Below are 22,831 nucleotides of genomic sequence, written 5' to 3' on the forward strand. Positions count from 1 at the left end.
TTGCCTGAAGTAGCCACGTCGCCGCTCCCTGAATGATTTGGATCTTTTACAAAACCTTTCGTCTCATTAGTGTATAAACCCACTGTCATCAACACCAGCGGCAGCGGCCATTTGTGGTGGTTAACAGACAGAAACAAAGCTGGGACTGTTCGCCACAAGGACCTGACATTAATCTGCGAGTCTTTTCCCACTCCGCCTGATCTCGTTGTCTCAGTATTTTGCACACAGACACGCTGGTGTTTCCCTCCTCTTCTTGGCGGGGTGGAACATTTACTGACAGAGTTTTATGCCATCATGGGACACAAGTCTCTTTTGATACGCAGGCAATTAATTAGTCAGCAGCGCTGACAGCGGGATCTTAAAGGAGGACCATATTTTCTAATATTTGAGACAAATTAGTATGAACGCTGCACGTCTGCGAAGCGTACTGGTGGCTTTTTTTTGTTAGCAAAAGGTGTTCGCATTTTTTTGAAAATCACCTCATTCCCAGAGGCAAGCACCTCTACTGAAAGAGGTCATGTGGAGTTCATAAACATGGTAATAGCTTTATTCATGATCCAGTGCGCAGAGGCTGCATCCATACTAACAAGTTTTCATTTTAAAATGCATAACATCTGCTGTGTTATTGCCAGAGTCCGCACTGTTCTGGAGTTTTAAGACCCCGACAAATGAAACTTTTGGAAAAGCTGCTCACTCTCTTTTAGTTTGAAAACTCCAGGGCTGCATTTTGGTCTAAAAAGATGACACAGGCATCCATCCATGTTCGCTTTCTGATTGGTTTTGTTAATACACATTGTTCCCTGCCTCTTATTATGTGATGTGTTTCTTTCTTACAGAAGAGAAAAATAACATCAGCCTTGACTACCAAGGGTTATAGCAGCATAAATACCAAATTACAGCCGTTGTAGACCTTGGTCTTACTTTTCGTCATTGCAGTTTCTACAACTGAAGGTCAGTTCATGTTTTTTGTGTAAATGTGAGCAGGCCAAGATAGGCCAAGAAGACTGCGTTTCTCCTCATTTTTAGTACAAAAAAAAAGAGAGAAGTGTAGCACCGTGTTTCTGTGATTGTTCCTGAGGTGTGGGTGGACATAGCACAGGATTTCTGGAGAAATTAGGACTTCCTACTGTGTCTGGGGATCATCGATTTAAAGCTTATTGAATTACAACACTTTTAAAATGATAAATTACAACAGCGTGGACGGCCAAGAGTCTCCTCGTACACCTCCTCTACACAAGCATGTAATTTAGGCACCGTTTGTTTTCCCTGCACATGTGAAGTCAGATCACTTGCACTGGATGACGAAATTTATGTCACATATACCCTTGTGAATGTAGATGTTTATTGTGTGTGAATAGTCATGTGGTATGCATTTTCAGGCATTTAAGTATGCATAGAGTTTATTTCTGACACTGAAATAAAATGTTTGTTTCTAAAATGAAAAAGAATTGCTGTGCATGGTTTGGCATATCTTATCCAAAGCTCTGATTCTGATCCAATTCCTGGGCTGAATTCGACGTGAATATTGTTGCTTTTTTACAACCCTGTTGCCACATAGAAGCTCGGCTTTGGATCATCATGCAAAACCCTGCATATAACATTCAGTGTCAACCTTTTTGATAAGTGCAATTACAAACTAATCATCTTTAATCCTGTAAAACCCACTGTTGCAGAAATACATCAGTTCTATTTAAAAAAAAAAAAAAAAAAATATATATATATATATATATATTTTTGTTTTAGTTTATTAAATTTTTTATATTTGTTTTAGATATATATTTTTTCCTCCTTTTTTGCACATTTTCTTCTATATTTGGATTCATATATTATCGTTATTATTGTTATTTCAATTTTTTTTAGTTTTTTTGCATTTTTTTTCTATATTTGGGCTGATTTTTTAATTTTTTGTTTTTTTGGCTAATTTTTTTTCTATATTTGGGACTTAGGGTTAAGTTGGAGAAAGTTTATGGATACAAGATATAATCATTGAGGTACAGTTATATGTAAGCAACTAAAACTCCTGCTTATAAAGATACTGCTTTTAAAAAATGACATTCAGTATTTGTGGAGAGCAAACTGCAATTTAAACAGACTTTAACATGCTATATGCTCATCTATCACCCAGACTTCCATACATAGAGGCCACATGACGGCTTATTTTTCGTCTTTTCCATGGCGGAGCTGCTATTTGTCCATATCCAGCAATTACACTCAAGTCATGCAGCAACTGGCTCAGTAGAGGGAAGTAGCAAAGTATGTGGATGGTGTGCAGGGTTTCAAATTCTCTCATGAGCTTTCCTTTTCATTCTTTACACAGCAGCTTCTGCCACCTCAGATGTGTACAAATGAGTGCAACACCACAAATTCCTTCAAGGTCTAAAGGTGTGAGCCGTTGCTCCTATTTAAAGGATTTCCGGCTCTCTCCGTGACAGCAGATGAATCCTTTTGGAAAAGCAAACACTTTTGCCTTTTCCGTGTGGTCTGGCAACAAATTGAGTAGTTCATTTCAAGTCTAATCCGGCTTTGCTGCGAACGTGATTTCTAGGGATATTGGGCTGGTTCTTCCAGTTGTGAAATTGCGCGGAGGACGAAATGGGATTGTTTTGTTCGAAAAACAAAATTTCTGTTCATCAAGGCAAGGCAAACACTGAATGATACCATCTTCATGCTTCAACATAATCTCTAACTGCAAACTATCCCAGGACTAGACACTCCATGTCCTCCTCTGTGAGAGCAGGCGTCTATTCAGTATTAATGGAAATTTCCCCGGTGCCAGTAATCCTTGAGCAGTTCTCATGTTGACTGCACGGACCTGAAAGCTAAGTCTAAATAAAAAACATTTCCTGAAGGCCGCCGGGCCTCTGGACAGCGACTGTCACTGAGCTGAAAGTGGGTCAGATGAGCGGCTGCCTCCCTGAGTTTTTAGGTCTGTCTGCTGTGAGCTTCTTTAACTTGGGAGGCAGTGAACTGAGCCCGGCTTCTCTCAGGTCACTGTCAAGATGTGAAAACTGTCATCCATTCATTACACTTTAGCTCCACGGTGGAGCTTATTACCTGTGTAATCAGGAACCTCATAGAGACCTGTCACCACCTCCCACTACATGACAGATCAACTCTGGGAGATGGAATATTGTCCAGTTAATATCCGTTCTTATGAAATGACTTCTTCTCTGAAAGAAATATTGGTCTGCTTGACTGAACACTAATGGTGTCTGCACTTTGTAATTTTATTAGCTCCACTATTGACTCTGAAATCTGGGAACTGATGAAAATTTCACACGCTAAACACTATTGACTACTGACCAGATTATTTGAGAGTTTCAAATCATTTAAAAGTGCTTGTTTAATTTATAAGTCTGTGAATGGGACGCCCCCACTGCCCCTGGGGGATTTTATTAAAAAGAAGAATGGTATTGGTTGTACAAGGTCAGCCACCAGGGGTGATTGTGAAGTAAAATTTAGAAAGTCCTCCTTTATACAGAATGCCTTATCTATTAAAGGTTGTACAAACTGGAATACTTTACCTACAGCTATCAGAGAAAGCTCCACTTTTGTCAGTTTTAAGAGACAGTAGAAGACATGGATGATTGACAATCAAGCATTGAGGAATTGAGGCACTTTAAAATCAGATATTTTAAAAACAGGCTGTTTAACTATATGTACTTTATGACAGACTCTGCCTAGAATGCACTTTTCTAAAATAGTAGCACTTTAGGGTAGGTTTAACCCAGTCACTATCAATTGTTGTTGTCTTGGTTTTACTATATTGTTTTTTTTGTACGTCTGAAACTTTGTATTTGTTAGTTTTTTATTTTATGTGTGGGACAACGGATGGAGATTAGCCTAGTGCTAAATCCGGCAAATTTACTGCAACCTTGTGTAAACTATTATGAGATTGTATGTTCATTAATATGCACTGTCCCATACAAATAAATAAAATAAATAAAAATAAAATAAAGCAAAACGGACACAATGTGTGAGAAGGCATTTTTGTTAAATTTTTCTAATGAGGGAGATGCACCTTTTTCAGGCTGTACAGGAGCAGTGGGTGTTATTGTCTAATCGAAGCTGTCAGTTGTGTTTATAGCGAGGAGTTAGCTAGCCCAGAGAGGGACAGTGTGTTCATGCACCACGTCTATTATCTGTCACGCAACATCTGGCGCCGGGAAGTTGACATGGTTCCTCATTCTGCTTTTTAAAACTCAGTCGCTGGAAAGACATAAAGCAGATGGATATCTGCAGGGGCTGTATTCAATCAAGTAGAAAGAAAGAAACAAACAGAAGCAAACTAAATCCCAATAGTGTACTGTATCTTTTACAAGGCTCAGCGGCGAATGCACAAACTCCACCACCATGATATATCCCTGTGAGATTGTTCTCAAGCTTCAACGACCAAACTGTGCTTATGGTGGCGGTGATGCAACAAAACCAGTATGTTGTGCAAAACCTGGCTTGGGTCCTGTTTAATCTCTGGAGAGATGGACCTCAGGAGCTGGGTGTGACCATACTTACGGGGGGGGAGGACCTTTTTTGCAACAACGACACACACTGAGAGAGATTTGGAGTACTGATCCTTACCGTATTCTCCGTGAAATTGTAATCCAGGGAGTACTGTAATTTGCCCAGTTTCTGGTCCTCCTTGGGCTCGGCCTCTTTCTCCGTTTCAGTCAGCCCTGTCTCCGCATCCTCCTCATCCTTCAAGGCCTGAAGGAGACACCCACCAAGAGTCAGTGTCGCCTGTTTGTCGCTGGTGCTAGCAACCAGCCAGCCGTTCCCCGCCCAGGTCCTGCCAGCGGACCTACTCCTGTAAAAGCTCCCACTTGTTTTACGGTGTAAAAAGGGGGGAAAACGGGGAGGGGGGGAAGCAAGCACTAAAACACCATAGCAGTTAACACCAGGACATGCTCTGTTGATGCACTAAAGCCCCGGGCCTGGTCCCCTGATGGTGCTTTTCTATCAATGTCAGGGAGTTTCTGTCTAAAGGGAGGAAAGATCAAATGATGGCGCCAGAAATGAGAGCAATGGGCAGGCACTAAGAGGAAGAAGTAGGGGGGAAGGTAGAGAGAGGACAGAAAGAAGGAGAGAGAGGGAGAGAGAGAGAGAGAGAGAGAGAGAGAGAGATGTATCCGGAAAAGATCACAGTAAGACAATTCCCTTGATGTTATTTCAGGCAGATCAAATCTCTGGCAAAAAACACATATCAACCGGGAAGTGTCTGAGGTGGCAGAGAGTGAGAAGTGAAGTTGCCCTTTCGCTAGCCTGGCACTGAGGTGAGGGGTAGCAGGTGGTGGCACTGGTGGGGGGGAGGGGACGGGGAGGTGGGGCAAGTGAAGGGCTTTCGTTATAAGAACAACATGCGATTGAAGAGGCAAAAGGCTAGTTCTCAAGGTTCATTCATTCAGCACCAAAAGTCGCCTTCCAAGAAGTCTCTTTCGTTAGGCATGCAGAGCATTCTCTGTCGTACAAAACGGTGCTCTCGTGTGATTTCCCCCATTCTCAGGTCTGCTTCCACCCTCAGACATACAGTGGCATTGTCATCATAACCCTAAAGCTGTGATGTTATCCCCCTACGCCGATGGTAGCTAGAAGCATCATGCCAGCGGTGGATGGGGGAGGTGTTGGTACAAGGGGTCGTAATGTACATCGGGGTCCGCTCCTATTAGTTGGTCAAGTTGCTCATGTGAAAGCAAAAGGCTGAACAACACTGATTGGTTCAAAATTTGCCGCTGAGCCACTTGGCCTCCGCCTTTTGTGAGCAATTTCTTTTTTTTGCTTTTGAAAATTAGAGCAGGTAAAATGATTGAGGAAATAAAATCTCTCTTTTTATGACTTTATGAGATTAATCCAACTTGTTTGCAGCTGTGCTCCAGGAAAAAGGTACGATCGGTTTCACCTGGATTGACACGGGTGAATGCAAATGCTACTGTACTCCAAAAGCTTCCTTTTCATCAGCAGCTTCAAAAGAGCATTTACTTGAAGAGCCTCTCAATCATTCTACGTTCGCTCGCCGCCACTCGTTTGAAATGGAAATTAAAGATTCAAAAGGCGGGAGACTTTAGCTTGGCACGGAAATCAGCGTGGTTCAACCTCGTCAATGCGCACCCAGTGTTTCTTTCATACATATATATGTGCATATGCAGGTTGTACACACATATATACAGTAGATATACATGTACTGTATGCATAGTTACATATATTTGGTTCTATGGGAGTAGTAGTTGTTGTCAAGAGGCTATAAAAAAACGTCAGAGCAGCAGGCTTAAGAAGATCCAACAGCAATTAGGAACCTACCGCCAGTGACCATCCCGAACAGTCATCAGACACAACACAGATAAGGAGGACATAGAAGGAAGAAACACAAATTAAAACAACCACACACAGGAGTTAACACACCAGAGTCTGGGCACACCAGGAGAAATGACCGCTCGCCTCGGAAGTGGCAGATTCACCGATCGCAGAGATTAGTCATTAGGGTGACCGATAACCGATGTCTTTTATTTTGATTAATGGCTATTTGAGGACAACACCTGGGTGAATTAATGAAAATTCACATCCACTAACAAGCTGAGTGATGTACTGTACTGCAGGTGTTTGAATGACCTTGCTGGGTAATAAAATGTTCTGCCGGTCACTGTTGTATAAGAAAATAAAAGAGTCTTTAACATTTAGGTCATAATTATTGCTTTCTTGTGCAGTAAGTGAGTCAAATGAGCTATGAAAACACTGTCACTGGTTTCTGTCTGTGATTCTGATCCACCTCTGGTAGCAGAGGCGTCGCTGCAAATTAAACACACTTTGTACACGAATCAAGGAAGGGCGGTAGTGTAATGATGCTCTGCTGGGGCAATTAGTGTGCTAACTCCATTTTCCAGTGTCAGCGTGTCACAGATTCCTTCTGCACTGTCGAAGGACTCTATTTCAGTTCCTCCCCGTTTGTTTTTTGGCTTGGTGATGTCATTTCTCTGGGTGGATACCACTTCATTACACAGCAACCATTACTCACACTCTTCAACGAGTGAGCAGGTCCTCATATGACAAAAAGAAACACTCACAGGAACGATTAGCAGGAGAAATAAAGAGAGATTCAAACAGTCTCTCTCTTAAATCTGAAGTCATCTAAATGACTTCCATTAACTCTCCTGTAATTAGACTGAATTCTTTTTTTTTTTTAAATTAAATGGTGAAATATCATAGCGCGTAATACTGTATGTATCTCTTTGGCAGCAGTAAATACATTATACATACAAAATACATACAGTTCAGTAGCAGCCATTGAGTAGAAAATTAGAACATTTTAAAATTATCAAAACAAATAGTATGTCGAGCATAGCAAGAAACATAAAAACATTATTGGATATGTTTAAGACATATTTTTGGACAAAGTATTTCAAATTGTCATGCAAACAGGATAAGCAAAATGTTTAGGCAATAAGTGTGTTGTTAAATTAGCATGCAGGGAAGTTACTTTATGTGAAATTTAAACAACAATAGTCTTTACCTCGGTTTTGGCTCCATCTTTGACGTCCTTCATGTTAATGGCATTTTTGCCCTTGTCTTTGCCCTTCTTTTTGTTTTTCTTCTTGAATATCCACTTTTTGCAGATGCAGAAGCAGCAAGCTAACACCAGGACGATGGCCACGAAGGCGATCGAGACGATGGCCCATGATGGCACTGCGGAAAACAACAAACGGGAAAGAATTAGACGTCTGGCGGAGATGAAACTGCATCTCACAGGGAGGAAAACAACATTTCAGTGAAGTGGACCGAAGCAGCATTTGAACCAAAGTTTCCAGAAAGTAGTGATTATATCAACTGACAGGTGAGATAAAAGCAGGAAGGTGAGCGTGGGGACAGCATGGCTGATCTGTGCCCACCCACACCAGGCCAGGGTCCATTAAGAAGTGGCAGACTCCTAATGATCGGCAGGACACGAGCCGACTGAACAGCTTCTGCCAATTTAGTGGAAGTAACAGATGTTGGCATTTTCCACTTGCCATTTAAACAAAAGATTCTCAGACGGCTGACACTTTCACGGCAATGACCGGCAACACAGAAGTTGCTGGCAGTGAGGGCTGTGGTAATTTTGCAGGGTGCGCTCGAGAGGCATTAACGGAGGTACAACCATGACAATCCCATGATGCAGTCAGACCAAACGGGTTCACAGGGGCTTTGCACCCCTTCCTTCACACGCTTTCAGCCTCCATATTCCCTTTAGAAATAGTATGAAATTAATCTTTTGTGTTGGGATTTTAGGCTTTGAAGTTTTTCACAGATAGGCTGCAGTTTTAGACAAAAACTTTCCTCAAAGGCAGAGCTACTGAGCCGAATCTCAGCGGGTGAATTAAACCCAAACAAAGAGTTGAGCGAAGACAAAAGTTAGAGAACAATAGAGGAAGTGTCCAGGTTCTTTTAAACTCAAGCTTTCTTTCACTTTAACGTTTTCTTACCTGTAAAGTTGGAAGAAAACACAGTAATATTATCATTGTGCTCATGTTTCCCTTAAAAACAGAGTCCTAATTAAATAGTGTATTATTAATTTCACCAAGTGCATCCAACTGTGAAAATAGTGTCATCCATAGCCTCTGGCTCGCTGTGATGAACTTAATTTTTGTGTTGTGTCACCCAGAATAATCAAGTTTTACTGTTCACAGTATTGGAAGGTCATCCAGAACATTTAGTCAAGGATTGTACTAAAGAACAAATTTGAAGTACTTGTACTTCACTTGAGTATTTCCATGTTTCCACTCCACTACAAGTGAGAAGGAAATGCTGTACTTTCTACTGTAATACTTCAATCTGACAGTTTTAGTTGCATTTAAGGTAAAGATTTTGCAAAATGGAGAAGAAAAGTTTTTAGAACACATTGTTAATGATTAAACCAGTTGTTTTCAAACATTCTGGCCTCTGAGGGTTTACTAAAAGCAATGTGCAGTCTGGGTCACATTTCAAATGTCTATGAGATGTTAACAGCTCCACCAAACTGTGATAATTTCCTCTAAACATCTCACATAGTTTTGTTTCAGTAAATGTTTAAATGATCCAACATGTCACCAAAAATCTAAGATTTGAGGAAAAAGTCCCACACTGTCTGGATACGTAGTAGTTCAATCCAATGATCCAATGTCATCTATCTATCCATCTAGACATCTATCTATCGTGACATCTATCAGTCAGAGGTAGCAAACCAGCACTTTTACTTTACTACTTTAGATACATTTTGTACATGTACTTTAACAGTATTTGACTTTTCATGCTGGACTTTAACATTTAATGGAATATTTTTACATCGCTCTATTGGTTCATTTACTTAAATAAAGGACCTGAATAGTGGTTTCACCAGTGGATACTTGGCAAACAGATTAAAGTGTTTTGCTTGTGCACCATATAGGAATTCTCTTCTCTTCTGATGTTTGGAAGAGCATTGAGGACATTGGATGGACTTTCAGAATCACAACACTGTCGAACTGAGCTTTCAAGAGAGCACTTTTAATTATTTTTTCTGGAAAACAGACAACGACCTCGAGCGTAAAATAATGTATGACAGTCATAAACTAAGCCTGTAACTGAGCTGAGAAAAATGTTTTTCACTGGCTCATTAACTTAATGAAATTGAACAGAAGAGCTTTATGCTTTTTCACTTTTTAACCAGCAAATTGTAGAAAACAATAACATGACACCCATTTTTGTAGAAGCACAGTACTTAATTGCATATTTAGACTGTGAGGGTAAAACTTAAAACTGTCTAAACAGAAAAATATGGGTTTCTATCTTTAGCAATTTTCAAGAAATGAAATTAAAAGCTGTGCATTATGCTTTGGAAAGACAAGAAGCTACAATAGTATAATTCATCTGTTGATTTGTGACTCTTGAGCAGCTCTTAACATCAGCAGGCTTCCTGCAGGGTTCAACAAATTAAATTTAAGTAGCACACAGAATATTTTAGTGCCAAATTTACAGATGAAAATCAGGAGGGCTGATATGGCCTTGGAACATTTAACAGGCATGGGAATGTATTGACATTTATATCACACTTTTGTGAGTATTCCTCAGCAGTAGTCCCTAATAATAATAATAACAATAACAATAACAATAATAATAATAATAATAATAATAATAATAATAATAATAATAATAATAATAATAATAATAATAATAATAATTTAGGGGGTTAGAAGCAGAGTAGTCTAATCTACAAAAAATCACAAAAAAATTCTGTAATATTTTATGGTCTAGATTTTAGCGTCAAATTGGTCTAACTCACAACTCATGAATACATAAATACAACAATGATTCTAGTAAGAAACAGAAAATAAGTCTAATTTGTCTAATGTTATTGCAGGGGGTCCTCGACTTACGACGTCCTCGACCTACAGCGTTTCATCATTATGTGGAACTGGTTACGTGGAACTAGTTGGCAACAGCTTTGTTTACATTCTGCGGTTGTACTCCACCTTGGATTGTGCTACATTCACTAACTTCTTGCTCTTCATTATGACTCCCAAGCGTAAGTAAGATCGGCAAACATTGGCCAAGTTGTAAAAACGGTGCAACATATGCTGCTTACGTGCAATTTCCTGACCATATTTATTTAGTCAATTTTTATTTAATTTCATTTACCTCCCATATTGTATATATCTGGCCTTCTTTGCATTTGTTGCCATTTATAATATTGTCTTGTTTTATATGTACATTTGATTTTATTATTTAATGTTGATATTTTATTTCTTATTGCTTGTTGTCAATGCACCGTCCAGCGGAAGCTAATTATATTTTCGTCATACCCCCATGTATGATGACAATAAAGCTATTCTATTCTATTCTCTTCTATTCTAACATATAGTAGTGACCCTCTGTGATGAATGAGTGAGACTTTACCTCATTCTCTGGTCGTTTATTGAACCTCATACAGGCTACTGTGGGCCGTAGCCAACGCTGAAATAACTACAAAACTCACTGATCCATAGGAACGGGACTCTGATGTAAGTCGAGGACCCCCTGTATATGATTTTGATACAGGTCAGAAGTGTGAGGAAACAGCTGGGGAGATTTTCCAGGGAGCTTGTGTTTAAAAAAAAAAAAAAAGAAGCTGAAATATTCAATACCTTTAAAATGTTCTAACTCCAAAGGTCTTGTCTTGAGGAAACTGAAATGTTTCTCTTCACACTAATAATAAAAACCACTTATAAGATGACAAATCACAGAGTGCAGTTCCATGTGAATTGTGAGTTGTTGTTTTCCCCTCAGCCATATGTTGTATGGAGCTGACTGCAGAAAGCGGACAAGCAGCAGTCAACTCTGTCACCTTCACGGTGTCAGACACTCAGCTCAACAACACAGTGACAGGCAGCAGCAAACACACTGACACCTATCTCAGCTATAATCAGCAGTCAGCCAGCGGTGGCCAGCGCAGACGCTCAGGGATGCTCTGAACAAACACGATGCTAGGAAGGAGAAGTGGGCTGTTTTAAGTACCGGAGAGACACCATTGAGTCCAGATGGGCTGAAAAATAATGAGGGACCTCACAACAGACTTCTCCCTTCAGCAGTCATAATCGCTTCTCCTTCCTTCCACACAGCAGACACCAAACACCTGGCAGCCCAGCCCTCATTTTAATAGAGAGGAATGCACACGAATGAGCCCATTTTGGGAGCATATTTTACAGTTTAGTCATTTTTCTGAGACAGCTAACCGTCATCAGGTTGCTCCTTTCCTCTGCAGACTTAAACAAGTTTTTCTCCAAACCCCAATGCACTTTAAAGTTGGACCAAAACAAGACTGCACTTGACACAAAATGCAGGGAATAACTATATTACACCTAGACTTGCTGTCCTTCACCGCTGTCTGTGCATTTTAGAACTGATCTAAAGACTTCACTGCTTGTTGTAAAGCCTTGAATGTCCAGACTCCTACTTCTATCTGTTATATCTGCTAACTTCCTCTCAGTCTGACCTCTGCTTGAGCTCCTCTGGCAGGGCCTTGCTAATGGTTCTTCGACTCGACACGAAAGGTGACCGAGCCACTGCTCTTTTTGAAAGCTTTATTTACTCTTCCTAATTTTCTTTGGAGAGAAAAAAATTCCCACATGACAAACATGTTATGTTTCATCTTAGGAATTAAGCCTTGCTCCACTAAACCAACAGAAAACATAAACCAGGTCAAACTGCAGTCCTCTGAAGACTTTATCTGGGAAAAACTCCAGAAAGACCCATCAAAACAGAAAAGTATATTACAGTCTATCACTCTGGGATTTTGCTCACCAGCATTCAGCTGTGGTTCCTTTGCTGAGGTCCAGAGGGAGAGAGAGAGAGCGAGGAGAAAAATCGATTCTCTGTTGACAAAATCAATAAGCACTCTCCTCCAAGGAAAAACAGTGAGTGAGGCCCTGAAATAACTTTAGGATCTACAGCTTTGGCCTTGCCTCGGAGCGCTGCAGTAATGGAGGTGATACTGGATAGGTCTCGTTTACAAAGAGCCTCCTGAAATCAGGAGCATTTCCTTTAGAAATGTGGTACAATATGCAGAATAGACTTTGGGTCAGGTGCTGTTTGTTAGCTTTATACCTTACATCAATAAGAAGAGGCTAAATCTGTAAACATTGTTATATACATGTAGACAAACATTGCATATTAAAGCAAAGTCATATTTTCCACGTTAAAATTGAGATTTTGAGACAAATTTGTGGTGTCACTTTGTAATTAGACACCATTTATAATATAATGCAACCTTAATTAATAGCTTTAATGAATATCATTAAAAAATTTGCATCTTATACTTAAGTTAAAAGCAAATTTAAGTGTTTTTGTTTGGTAATTTAAATTCCAAACCTTTTTAAAATGGGTGCTGTTTTATAAAAATGGTATTAGTTGTATTTTTATGCTTAGTATCTGCGTGGTAAACTTTGCAGAAAATGTAAGTTCTGATTACTATTACGGGTCTTTTGACAAATGCTGCTGATACAATCAAAATTGGAATAGCTACTTCTACCTTGCGCATATAAATACAAACATGGCGTAAGGTAAGTAGACAGTCTTTTAATGGTAGTGTCAGAGATGCGACAGGTCCGTTTTTCAAGCTGGCAAACCACAGCGGTAAGCAATCACCTCTCCTATGAAACGCTAGAATGGTTATTTTCTCCCCCCACATGAAAGCTCTGATTAACAGAGTGAATATACTGTAAAATCTCTCTTCCAACCACTAAAGCTTGTGCGACCATACAGTCATTCTGGTATTTCACTGGAACGCCTGACGGAATGCCATTTTGACAGTAACAGTGGAAATCAATGCATGAATCCGGCCCTTATCTTATTCATCAAGCGTGCGACTTCCAGTGAAAGGCACTTCAGCGTTCCTTAATTAAAGGAACCTGAGTCCCAGAAAGCAATAAAAGCATTCCCTAATTAACTACATTGTGCGAGTGTCTTTACTCGAGAGAGAAATAGAGCGAGAAAGTGAAAGAGAGAACAGGAGGGAGTGTTGCCAGCGAGCGCACTGCACTTCAACTCCCCACACTTATCTCTTGTTCCGCCAGGCGACATGGCATGGAAAATGGAGTTTCTCTAATGGGTGGGTTGCGCATGATGAAATCCATGTTTGCTGTTCCTCAAGGCTGAAATCACTTTTCAGCGCCGTAATAAAAAACGGCATGGCAGCAAAGCAGAGTGGCAAACAATGAGACACCTTCAGACCCATAATGTATATATAGTCGATGTTCAGCAGCTGGCTTCATTTTTGAAGCTTTTTGAAAGTGGTTTTGTCAAAAGAGAGTCTACAGATTTGCTGTAAAGACGTTAAAGACAGACAAGTTTGCGGTTTTGGACTACAGAAATAAAAAGCCAAAGTGGACTACAGAATATGTCATTTCAATTCCACAAGTTTGGAATACGTCTAAGTGCAAAGAGCAAAGCATACTTGATGATGTCAACCTCAGTTTGTTTGTTTGTGTTATGACGTCAGTCATTTTTGGCTCCAGTCATCGGTCAGATGTAGTCAGTGCTACAATTTCAGACAATGGCAGCATTATTTGCAAAATGTAAAAGTTTCAGAAGACCCAATTCTTTGAAGGTAGTGTGCAGCCTTTGCAGGATTTCAGTGGCAGAATACGCCTGAAGAGAAAATACACAGAGCCACTTTACATCTGTTTTCTTCGCTCCTGCTCTCTGCTCAAACACCTTGTATTTTAATAAAGCCAAATTCCCGATAAAGATGCTCTCATTTACATATTCTTCTGTTTGTGCTGTCAGTCAGCAGATGTAACAAACGGTCACTTTCAAGCTGCGGTCCCCAAACACAAATAAAAGACAAATGCTGTGCTGTGAATTTGGCGCTGTAAAGCATCATACATGTCTCACCCACCCAAGTACAGCCTTGGCTAAAGCTAAAAGCTAATCATGATTGAGTTAAAGGACAAGAACAGGTGAAAAGGGTTGAGGTCACCACCAGCAGCCAAGCAATAATCATCGATGTCCTTACAGTAAGTAGCAATCATGTTCACACTAGAGACTTTAAAATGTCTTGCACTTCAGTTAACAAGTTGGTAGTAAATGCTATCGTCTAATGTGTAGCTCTGCACGGCCAGACCAATTGCCACGCTTAGTTCTACAGCTGAGATTCATAAAACTGCTGGGCTCCATAGTCAAGTCTGTAATTTTACTTAATCTACACTCAAAACGTCAGCAGGAAATGTGGGTTCATTAAATAAAACATGCTAAAATGTTCAACCCTAGTTATTTTGAGAACTGCATCAATAAAGAAGGAATATTACACTCATTTTGACTCTCGACTAGTCTGTAATTTTGGAAAAACACCTGGGACTTCGCCACGCAATACATCAGACACACAATCATGGTTCTGAATAAAAGTAAAAAATCTGAAAATGACATTATCCCCATAAAAAGTTTTATAACACCAACTGACACACCAACTCTCTCTCTCTCTCTCTCTCTCTCTCTCTCTCTCGAGAGAGAGAGAGAGAGAGAGAGAGAGAGAGAGAGAGAGAGAGAGAGTTGGTGTGTCGGTTGGTGTATATATATATATATATATATATATATATATATATATATATATATATATATATATATATATACACCAACCGAAGAGGAAATATGACTTTCAAAACTTCCAGAGAAGAACTTATAAAATAGCATTTTTGAGCAATAAAAGAAAGTCAGAGCAACAACCTAAACATAAAGCAAAAAGTCAACTCCCACTGGCTGACATTTCAGGTTCTTTAAACATATTGTGGGTGTTCTAAAAGTCACTGCATACGAATACAGCAAGAGAAAAATAGTATAGAATCCAAGTAGATCTGTGAGTCATTCCTAGAATACATCCCACTGAGACACAGTGATTGAAATGATTGCGATCATTTTTGAATTTATTAGAAAAGAAATAAGGAAGTGAAGACCATCTAATACGCATCAATTTACTGTAAAATGCCTTTAGTGCATATGTTATCTGTATTGAAATGATATGTTTTAGTGTTTGAAGCATTATTCTTGTTTATTACAACTTGTGTTATTGTCAGATCTTTGGCTGTCCTTCCTAAAGTGGTTAAGATCATCTGGCTAAAATACTGCATTGTTTATAACCAGATGGACCTTCTGATTGCCCATGTTCACCATTCAAGACTATACCAGATTCAAGGATATTTATTGTCATTGCATTTCTGCAACGAAACTTTGTTGGCACTTCCAAAAAAACAAAAACAACATGGTATAACAAACAGCGAGATCCAAGATCCTATGCAAAAACGACCCAAGTTAAGTTAATAAACCTGAATTATTCTTCAATAGTACTTTAAACCATGCAGAACCAACTAAGATAAGAATCCTCTGGGTATTACACTCACATTTATGAAGTCACATTGTTTTGGTGAATTAATCCCATTTAATATCTACATTTCCATTAATCGCCTGTTAAGTCTGACACCTTGCGTGACATAACAGCCAATTTCAGATCCAAATGCTCCTTCAGGGTTAGACAGGGAGTATTACACGTAAAGCAGAGGAAAAACAGCTGAGTAGTTGTGAAGCTCCTCACTGCATCAGCTTGGGTTAAATAAGTTACTGCAGCTGAAACACATTCATCACTGCAGTAATTAACCAATGGGAGGTTCTTAACTATTTGCTTAGTTAAATCCAGGTGGGCGACTTTTTTTTTTGGCCACGCAGTTTATTTCCACCCCATCTTTGTATATAGTTAGAATCCTTTTTTTACCACTTCCATGCAGTAGATGAATCATTTTAATTTATTCAAGCTCTGTAAGACATCTCTATTCTGGCTCAGTTCTGTGATTAAACAGAGCTCTGTTACATCCACCCTCACCTTCCTCCCTGCTAATACAGAGCACTTTACATTAGAGAGAAATGAACTGGAGAAGAGTCTGACGGATACATTTAAAAGGGTAGGGTGTGTTATATTGCATATGGGTTCTATCCACTTCAAGCCTCTAATCCAATGTGACAAGACCCCGCTGGTCAATTAACCTTGACGTTATATCTTGTTATGCCTATGAGAGCAGCACCGTGCCCATGCCCTTTCCCCGCTGTGGCTTGTTTAAGCAAACAATACGTTGGCAGCGGAGAGCGTCCTCCGACTATCTGCAACAATGACTTCGTATGCAGTCGCAGAGCTGATGATAATGAACGTTGTACTCAGACATCCTCAACGCCAATTCCTCCTTTCACACCAAACAAGGTTTAATTTAAAATAAGCTGGTCTACTTCTTTTGTGATTTGGTCAAATTAGCAATTTATATTCCACTCTGTCCGCTATTCAGATTTCTAGCAGAGAATAAATGTGGAGCCATCAGCACAATGTATTCGCCGGGCCATCCAGGCCATGAGTGGAAGTGGCAGCAGAGTGGACAGCTGTGTTTGTTTGTCTTCAGAGGAAAGGTGTATTCACATCACATCACATCAAACAGAGTTGGTGGCGGTCAGTGTTCCACTCTGGGATCAGCTCATTTGGCCATTTCAACTCGGGTTCCCACCAAATATCACCAAACCAAACAACTGCAAAAAATGTAATTCTTAGTCTTGCTTTCATCCGTCTTTCTGAGAAGCTTCTGTTCCTTTGGGAGGAGAAATCAGTACCAGCAGTTCATCATTTTAAAACCAAGATAATAAAAACCAACTTTAAAAAGATAATTTTATTCTTATGTTCTCATCAAAATCTTATTGGAGCTGTTCTACTCGTATGAGTGCTAATAAAATGACATTATTACTGTCTAATGCAATAGTCAATATCTAATTAACTTTGAGACCAACAGTCTCAGCACAAGGACTCATAATACAGTCCAGAGGTGCAACAACTGATCGCTTTATTGATTAGATCTCAACTATCAAATTAACTGGCAACTATGTTGGTAATTGAATCACTGGTTTCAGTCATTTTCTAAGAGAAAATGACTAAAATCTACAATTCCAGCTTCTTATCTCTGTATGATTTCTAGTTTATTAACTCAATATCTTTGGGTTGTAGACAAAACGAGACATTTCAGGATGTCGCTTTGAGTTTTGGGAGACACTGCTCAATGTTTCCACCATTTTCTGCCATCTTATAGAACAACCAACCATTCATGTAACTAAGAAAATAATTTATGGATTATTTGACATTGTGAAAAATTGGTTGCCTTTCATCTACTGTCTATATTTGATCCCCAAAATCTGATCCCACAGGACAATGATTCCAAAGCTTTCTCAGACATCTACAGAGATGACAGGACAGAAGATGTGAAGCTCTCCGAGGGAATCTGGTAGAGATCTGGCTTTGACTTGACAAATTCCTCTTGGCGTCTTGTGAAGGGAACCTTTTGTAAAGCGAGAGCAGAGAATAGCAGATGAGGCTTGTAGCCAGAGCAGCAGCCAGGTGAAGACGAACAGCTCTGCTGATCCACCACCGTAATCCCCTTTAATAAACTCTGCTGGCTGTGAGCGGCCACACAGTCAAATAAGTCGAGACACTTTACAGGGATCCTTCAGCTTAGGGCGAGTTAGATTTAAGACATTTAATACTTTTTAATTCCACTCGGAATAAAATTTAAAACCAACTGAGTTTCCGTGTCCCATAAAATGTGATCCCAAATATGTAGACTGGGTGTGGTCTTTGGAACAGTATGCAGATCCGACTGTTTGATTTTTGGGGTTTGATTGAACATTAAAGCAAACTAATCCTTGTTAACATCCACAAAAAGTTGATCAGAGATATCTCAGGCTAATCCAAACTTGCAGAAATAAGTCTGGGAATCTAGTAAGTCTCATCCTCCCTCTGTCACTTCAACACCACAGTACATCTGCTTTCAGTCTAGACATACAGCTGAATGTTGTCTCAGGATCTGTTGCTGCTTGCCCTGGTGCTGGTGTTAGAGATGAAGGTGGAGCTGTGGTGGAGATGAGGATAGAGCAGAATTGGGACATCAGTTGGTGGGTTAGCTTGGCAATTTGGATTTCATTGCCTTGATTCCCATTGTGCAGTTTGAAACTCTTTCTGCACCAAATACACAATGTCTCATATACATTGCTTTGTTGCAGCTACAACATGGAATAGCCAATTTTTGTCTGGTTTTGCATTTGCCCATGTCAAAATATTAGTATTGTTGATGGGAGAGACATTCAGTAAATTATATAGGGATTCTTATGTTGAATATCAAGATTTTTTTTTTTTTTTTTTGTATGGCTGTCAAAATTAAGGCGTCTGCAGATTAATCCATCATTATGATGAATCTGATTGAAAATTTTAATGCAATTAACCCATCTGCAGCCGCAGAATGACTCAAAATCATTGAAATTTCTCTGGCAACGCATTTTGGGCAGTTTGTCCAAGTAGACTTATCGTCGCACATACCGCCATACATGCGCAAATGTGCAGGTGATCTGGATGGAAGATGCTAAACAGCATGTTGGCTGTCTTGGTGGGAAATATGAATGCTCTCTATATATAGATGCATATGGAATAAAATCATCCACTAATGACATAAAATCATCCACTAGTGACATAAAATCATCCACTAGTGACATAAAATCATCCACTAGTGACATAAAATCATCCACTAGTGACATAAAATCATCCACTAGTGACATAAAACCATCCACTAGTGACATAAAACCATCCACTAGTGACATAAAACCATCCACTAGTGACATAAAATCATCCACTAGTGACATAAAATCATCCACTAGTGACATAAAATCATCCACTAGTGACATAAAATCATCCACTAGTGACATAAAATCATCCACTAGTGACATAAAACCATCCACTAGTGACATAAAATCATCCACTAGTGACATAAAATCATCCACTAGTGACATAAAATCATCCACTAGTGACATAAAATCATCCACTAGTGACATAAAATCATCCACTAGTGACATAAAATCATCCACTAGTGACATAAAATCATCCACTATTGACATAAAATCATCCACTAATGACATAAAATCATCCACTAGTGACATAAAATCATCCACTAGTGACATAAAATCATCCACTAATGACATAAAATCATCCACTAGTGACATAAAATCATCCACTAATGACATAAAATCATCCACTAGTGACATAAAATCATCCACTAGTGACATAAAATCATCCACTAGTGACATAAAATCATCATCTTGGTTCTACCCTTCTTTCTTGAGTCTGTTTGCTCATGCAAAATGAAACATGATTAACATAGATTAGAAATGAATGATATTTAACTGTGATTAATTGGAAATAATCCACAGTTTGTTTACCTTGTTTACAATCCATATTGTGTTTTTATGTTGATACACTATGAACAAGCTGAGCAGTCAACACCACAGCTGAGCATTTCCACCTTGAAACTTCAGTGAAACAATGACCTTCTCAAAAACACAGATTCAGACTTCCAGTTTTTCATATGTAACAAATCTAAAAAAAACCCAAAAACAATCCTGTCAGCTTGCAGGGTGACGCTTTCTGTGTTTTTACACCACAAGGTGTTTTGGTCTGGCAGTCAGTCCAGCTCTTGTGTTTTTAGCTGCAACCATCAGACACTTGTCAGTCAGCTCCACAGGAGAAAGACAAAGTTTTAGTGCCGAAATGTCCCAGAAGTCTGCAGCGCTGTGCAGAAAAAAGCCTTCTTGTATATGTGTTGTTATAAGACACAGTAAGTCTAATGCATTAAGTACCTTTTAACAATGCAAATACTTCTAATCTTGCCTTAAAATTACATGACACAAAACAACAAAAGCTGATTATTATTTGATGTAAAACCTTTACCATAATTGCAGAACTGATTTTTCTATTGTCTTATGATACCCAACATTTTAAGACTGAATGCAGAGACCCGTATTTTTAAGAGTGCTTTGGGCTGCCTAAAACCAAAAAAAGCCTCTGATGGAAAAAAAGAAAAAAGAAATGCCATTATTTATTTTCCTGAAATGTCAATCGCTTGTCTGTGTTATTTGGAGTAATGGCTGGTGGAGCCAGCAGTCATGGATCAAACAGCCTCAGTGTTCAGAGGTTAATTGTTATCGGGAAGTAAAGCCTTGGGTGTTTAGAAAACTTACTCAGAAATTCAATACGCTGGTTTCCTCGGAGGTGACCGCTCCGTTCAATGAAAAGCCACAGTATGGTTTGGTGCGATTACATAGCTGGACCTCAGCGTGTGTGTTGAGGTGTGTGTGTTCATGTTTATGTGGCTGATCCGATGGCTTTTGTTGCACGGTATACACATTTTTCATGGAATACAATCGTGTTGATATAATTGAATTTAGTTTATCCGACATAAAAGCTGGTTGGAGCTTTTCCAATGTCAGATTTTGCATCTTTTCTTGATTCTTTCTATCAGACAAAACATGCAAGTTGAAGATTTCGCCTTGAGCATGTAGTGGAAATTATTCTAATTAAATAGAACAATTTTTTTTAATCAGTCTATTTAAAAAATACTCTATGCATACTTAATAACAGTGAGCAGCAGCCCTACGGAGTAGCAGCAGTGTCAAACGGGGTCTAAAAATCAAATCAAAATCATCAAAAAATACCACCGAACTTTCCTCAAAACTGGTTCCAAAAGTTTGTTGCTTTTTGCATACTTGAGCCATCAGCCAACAGACGAGTCCGAGGCAAAATCCCCGGCTTAGAGATGCGATGATGGACAGAAATTCAGCAGCAGGTTAGTCCGGTGTGACAGCTCCATGCAGGCCTCCTCAAAGCCTGCGGGGCTTAAACTGGGTTATAAGCCGAGAGAAGATCTTGTACAGCCACAGAAGAGAAGCTGTGCTGAGCGCGCAGCTTCCTCCCCTCACATATTCTTTGCTAAATTTGCTACCTGAGTTTCTCCAGACAGTATCGATATTCCACGGAGTAAACAAGTCTTTGGCCATTCATCATCGGCCTGGCAGCACCGGGGAGCAAAGTCACTGCTTTTGATTGAGGGGGATGACATGACAGTAAACAGGAATAAGTAAAGAGCTCTCAGCCGTAAGATGTTGCATACCGGACAGAGACTTTTTTAAGATGATCTCTGGGAACTTTTTTGTCTCATTTGACTGCTCTACCACAAAAGCAAAATGAAAAAGACCTGCTGGGACTTTCAATACACCACGGTGATAGGCTTCTATTGCAAAACCAAAGGTGACATCATTAAATCTCAACGTTTTTGATCCTATTCATTCACCTTCTGCACCATTCTGTCTCATTTAAGCCCACGTGGAGCTAAAACTCTCTAGTAGCAGCCATGAGAGTTATTCTTTTGGTAAATACGCTGCCTGATAGAATGGGGAGGTATTTTTCATGCTAACTCGATGCACTATTAAATCTCAGGAATGGGGGAATATGACAAGCGGTGTCGTTTGTGTCCTTGCTAAAGAAATAGGGCTTCTCTTCCACAGGAGCCATTTCCTGTTGAGAATATGACTTCCACTCAAGCCTGTGGATATGTCTATATTTAGATTCCTGCTTGGATCTCCAGGCGGTGCTTTATCCTAAATGACACAATGACAACCGTATTCTCACATACTTTACGCTGCAAAATTCTCCAGGAGGCAAAAAAACAATGTGGAAGTATTTGGTAGGAAGGTTTGGTGATGAAAGATGATGTCAAACTGAAGAAACAGTTCTGACTGGTGAAAGAGAAAAAGTGGAAAATCTAACAAAGACTGCTACGTGCAATTTATGGTGTCAAACACTTGAGCTATTGCTGCCAGATGTTTATTCTCCACTTCAAACCTGATTACTTCTCTCAATAGATAATTTAGTACGACAGTTCCATCTGAGCCATTTGGTGCATGGAACAGTTGAGCTGCTGCTACTACTTTGACTCAGAAACACAACTGAAGGTGAATATTAGTGCAGTTGATTCACTGGAAGCCGAAGATCATCGATGACATCATTTCAGAGTCACAGTTACGCCAGGATCAGACTGAATGGTCTCATTTCTGAAGGACTCATTTAAAATAAAAAGGACTGTAATGGTCATGTTCATCACTTGGAGCTGCAAGGCCACTGAAACACACAACACATGACTCATGATGAGGAATTCCTCCACCTTTTTACGATTAATATACTAGTTACTGAATTTTATTTGACACTACATCCCAAGCTCAAGTCAAATAAGGCCACTTCTTATTTATCATCACTCCATTTTGAAGAGAGGAAGAAATTATCACGGAATTAAAATGAAATATGCATATTATGTGTACTCTATGCTTGTCAGTGAAGAACAGACTGTTTACCGAGAGAGATACTCTCAATGTGTCCCATCACCACCACTATCATCTCAGTTCCAACAATATTTCACTGTATGTATACTGTATGTTCAGTAGTCATGCAGCGCTATAAGATGGCTTTGTTTACATTTTCGCT

The 22,831-nt window shown here is 39.5% G+C and overlaps 1 protein-coding gene across 5 annotated transcripts in view; it reads right to left on the minus strand.

The window, feature by feature from the left end:
* The window catches only part of syt1a (synaptotagmin Ia), a 234,654-nt gene that overhangs the window by 40,041 nt on the left and 171,782 nt on the right, over positions 1–22,831 (minus strand). For 4 of the 5 annotated variants that reach the window (XM_055006771.1, XM_055006769.1, XM_055006770.1 and 1 more), the window contains 2 exons: positions 7,499–7,671; positions 4,579–4,704 (listed from right to left, as the gene is read on the minus strand). In XM_055006771.1, the coding sequence (XP_054862746.1) occupies positions 4,579–4,704; positions 7,499–7,671 (299 nt within the window). The remainder of the gene's footprint in view (positions 1–4,578; positions 4,705–7,498; positions 7,672–22,831) is intronic. The other variant, XM_055006772.1, reaches the window with a different exon arrangement.

This window comes from Amphiprion ocellaris, chromosome 21 (assembly GCF_022539595.1).
Source record: "Amphiprion ocellaris isolate individual 3 ecotype Okinawa chromosome 21, ASM2253959v1, whole genome shotgun sequence".
In the NCBI taxonomy this organism is placed as follows: domain Eukaryota; kingdom Metazoa; phylum Chordata; class Actinopteri; family Pomacentridae; genus Amphiprion; species Amphiprion ocellaris.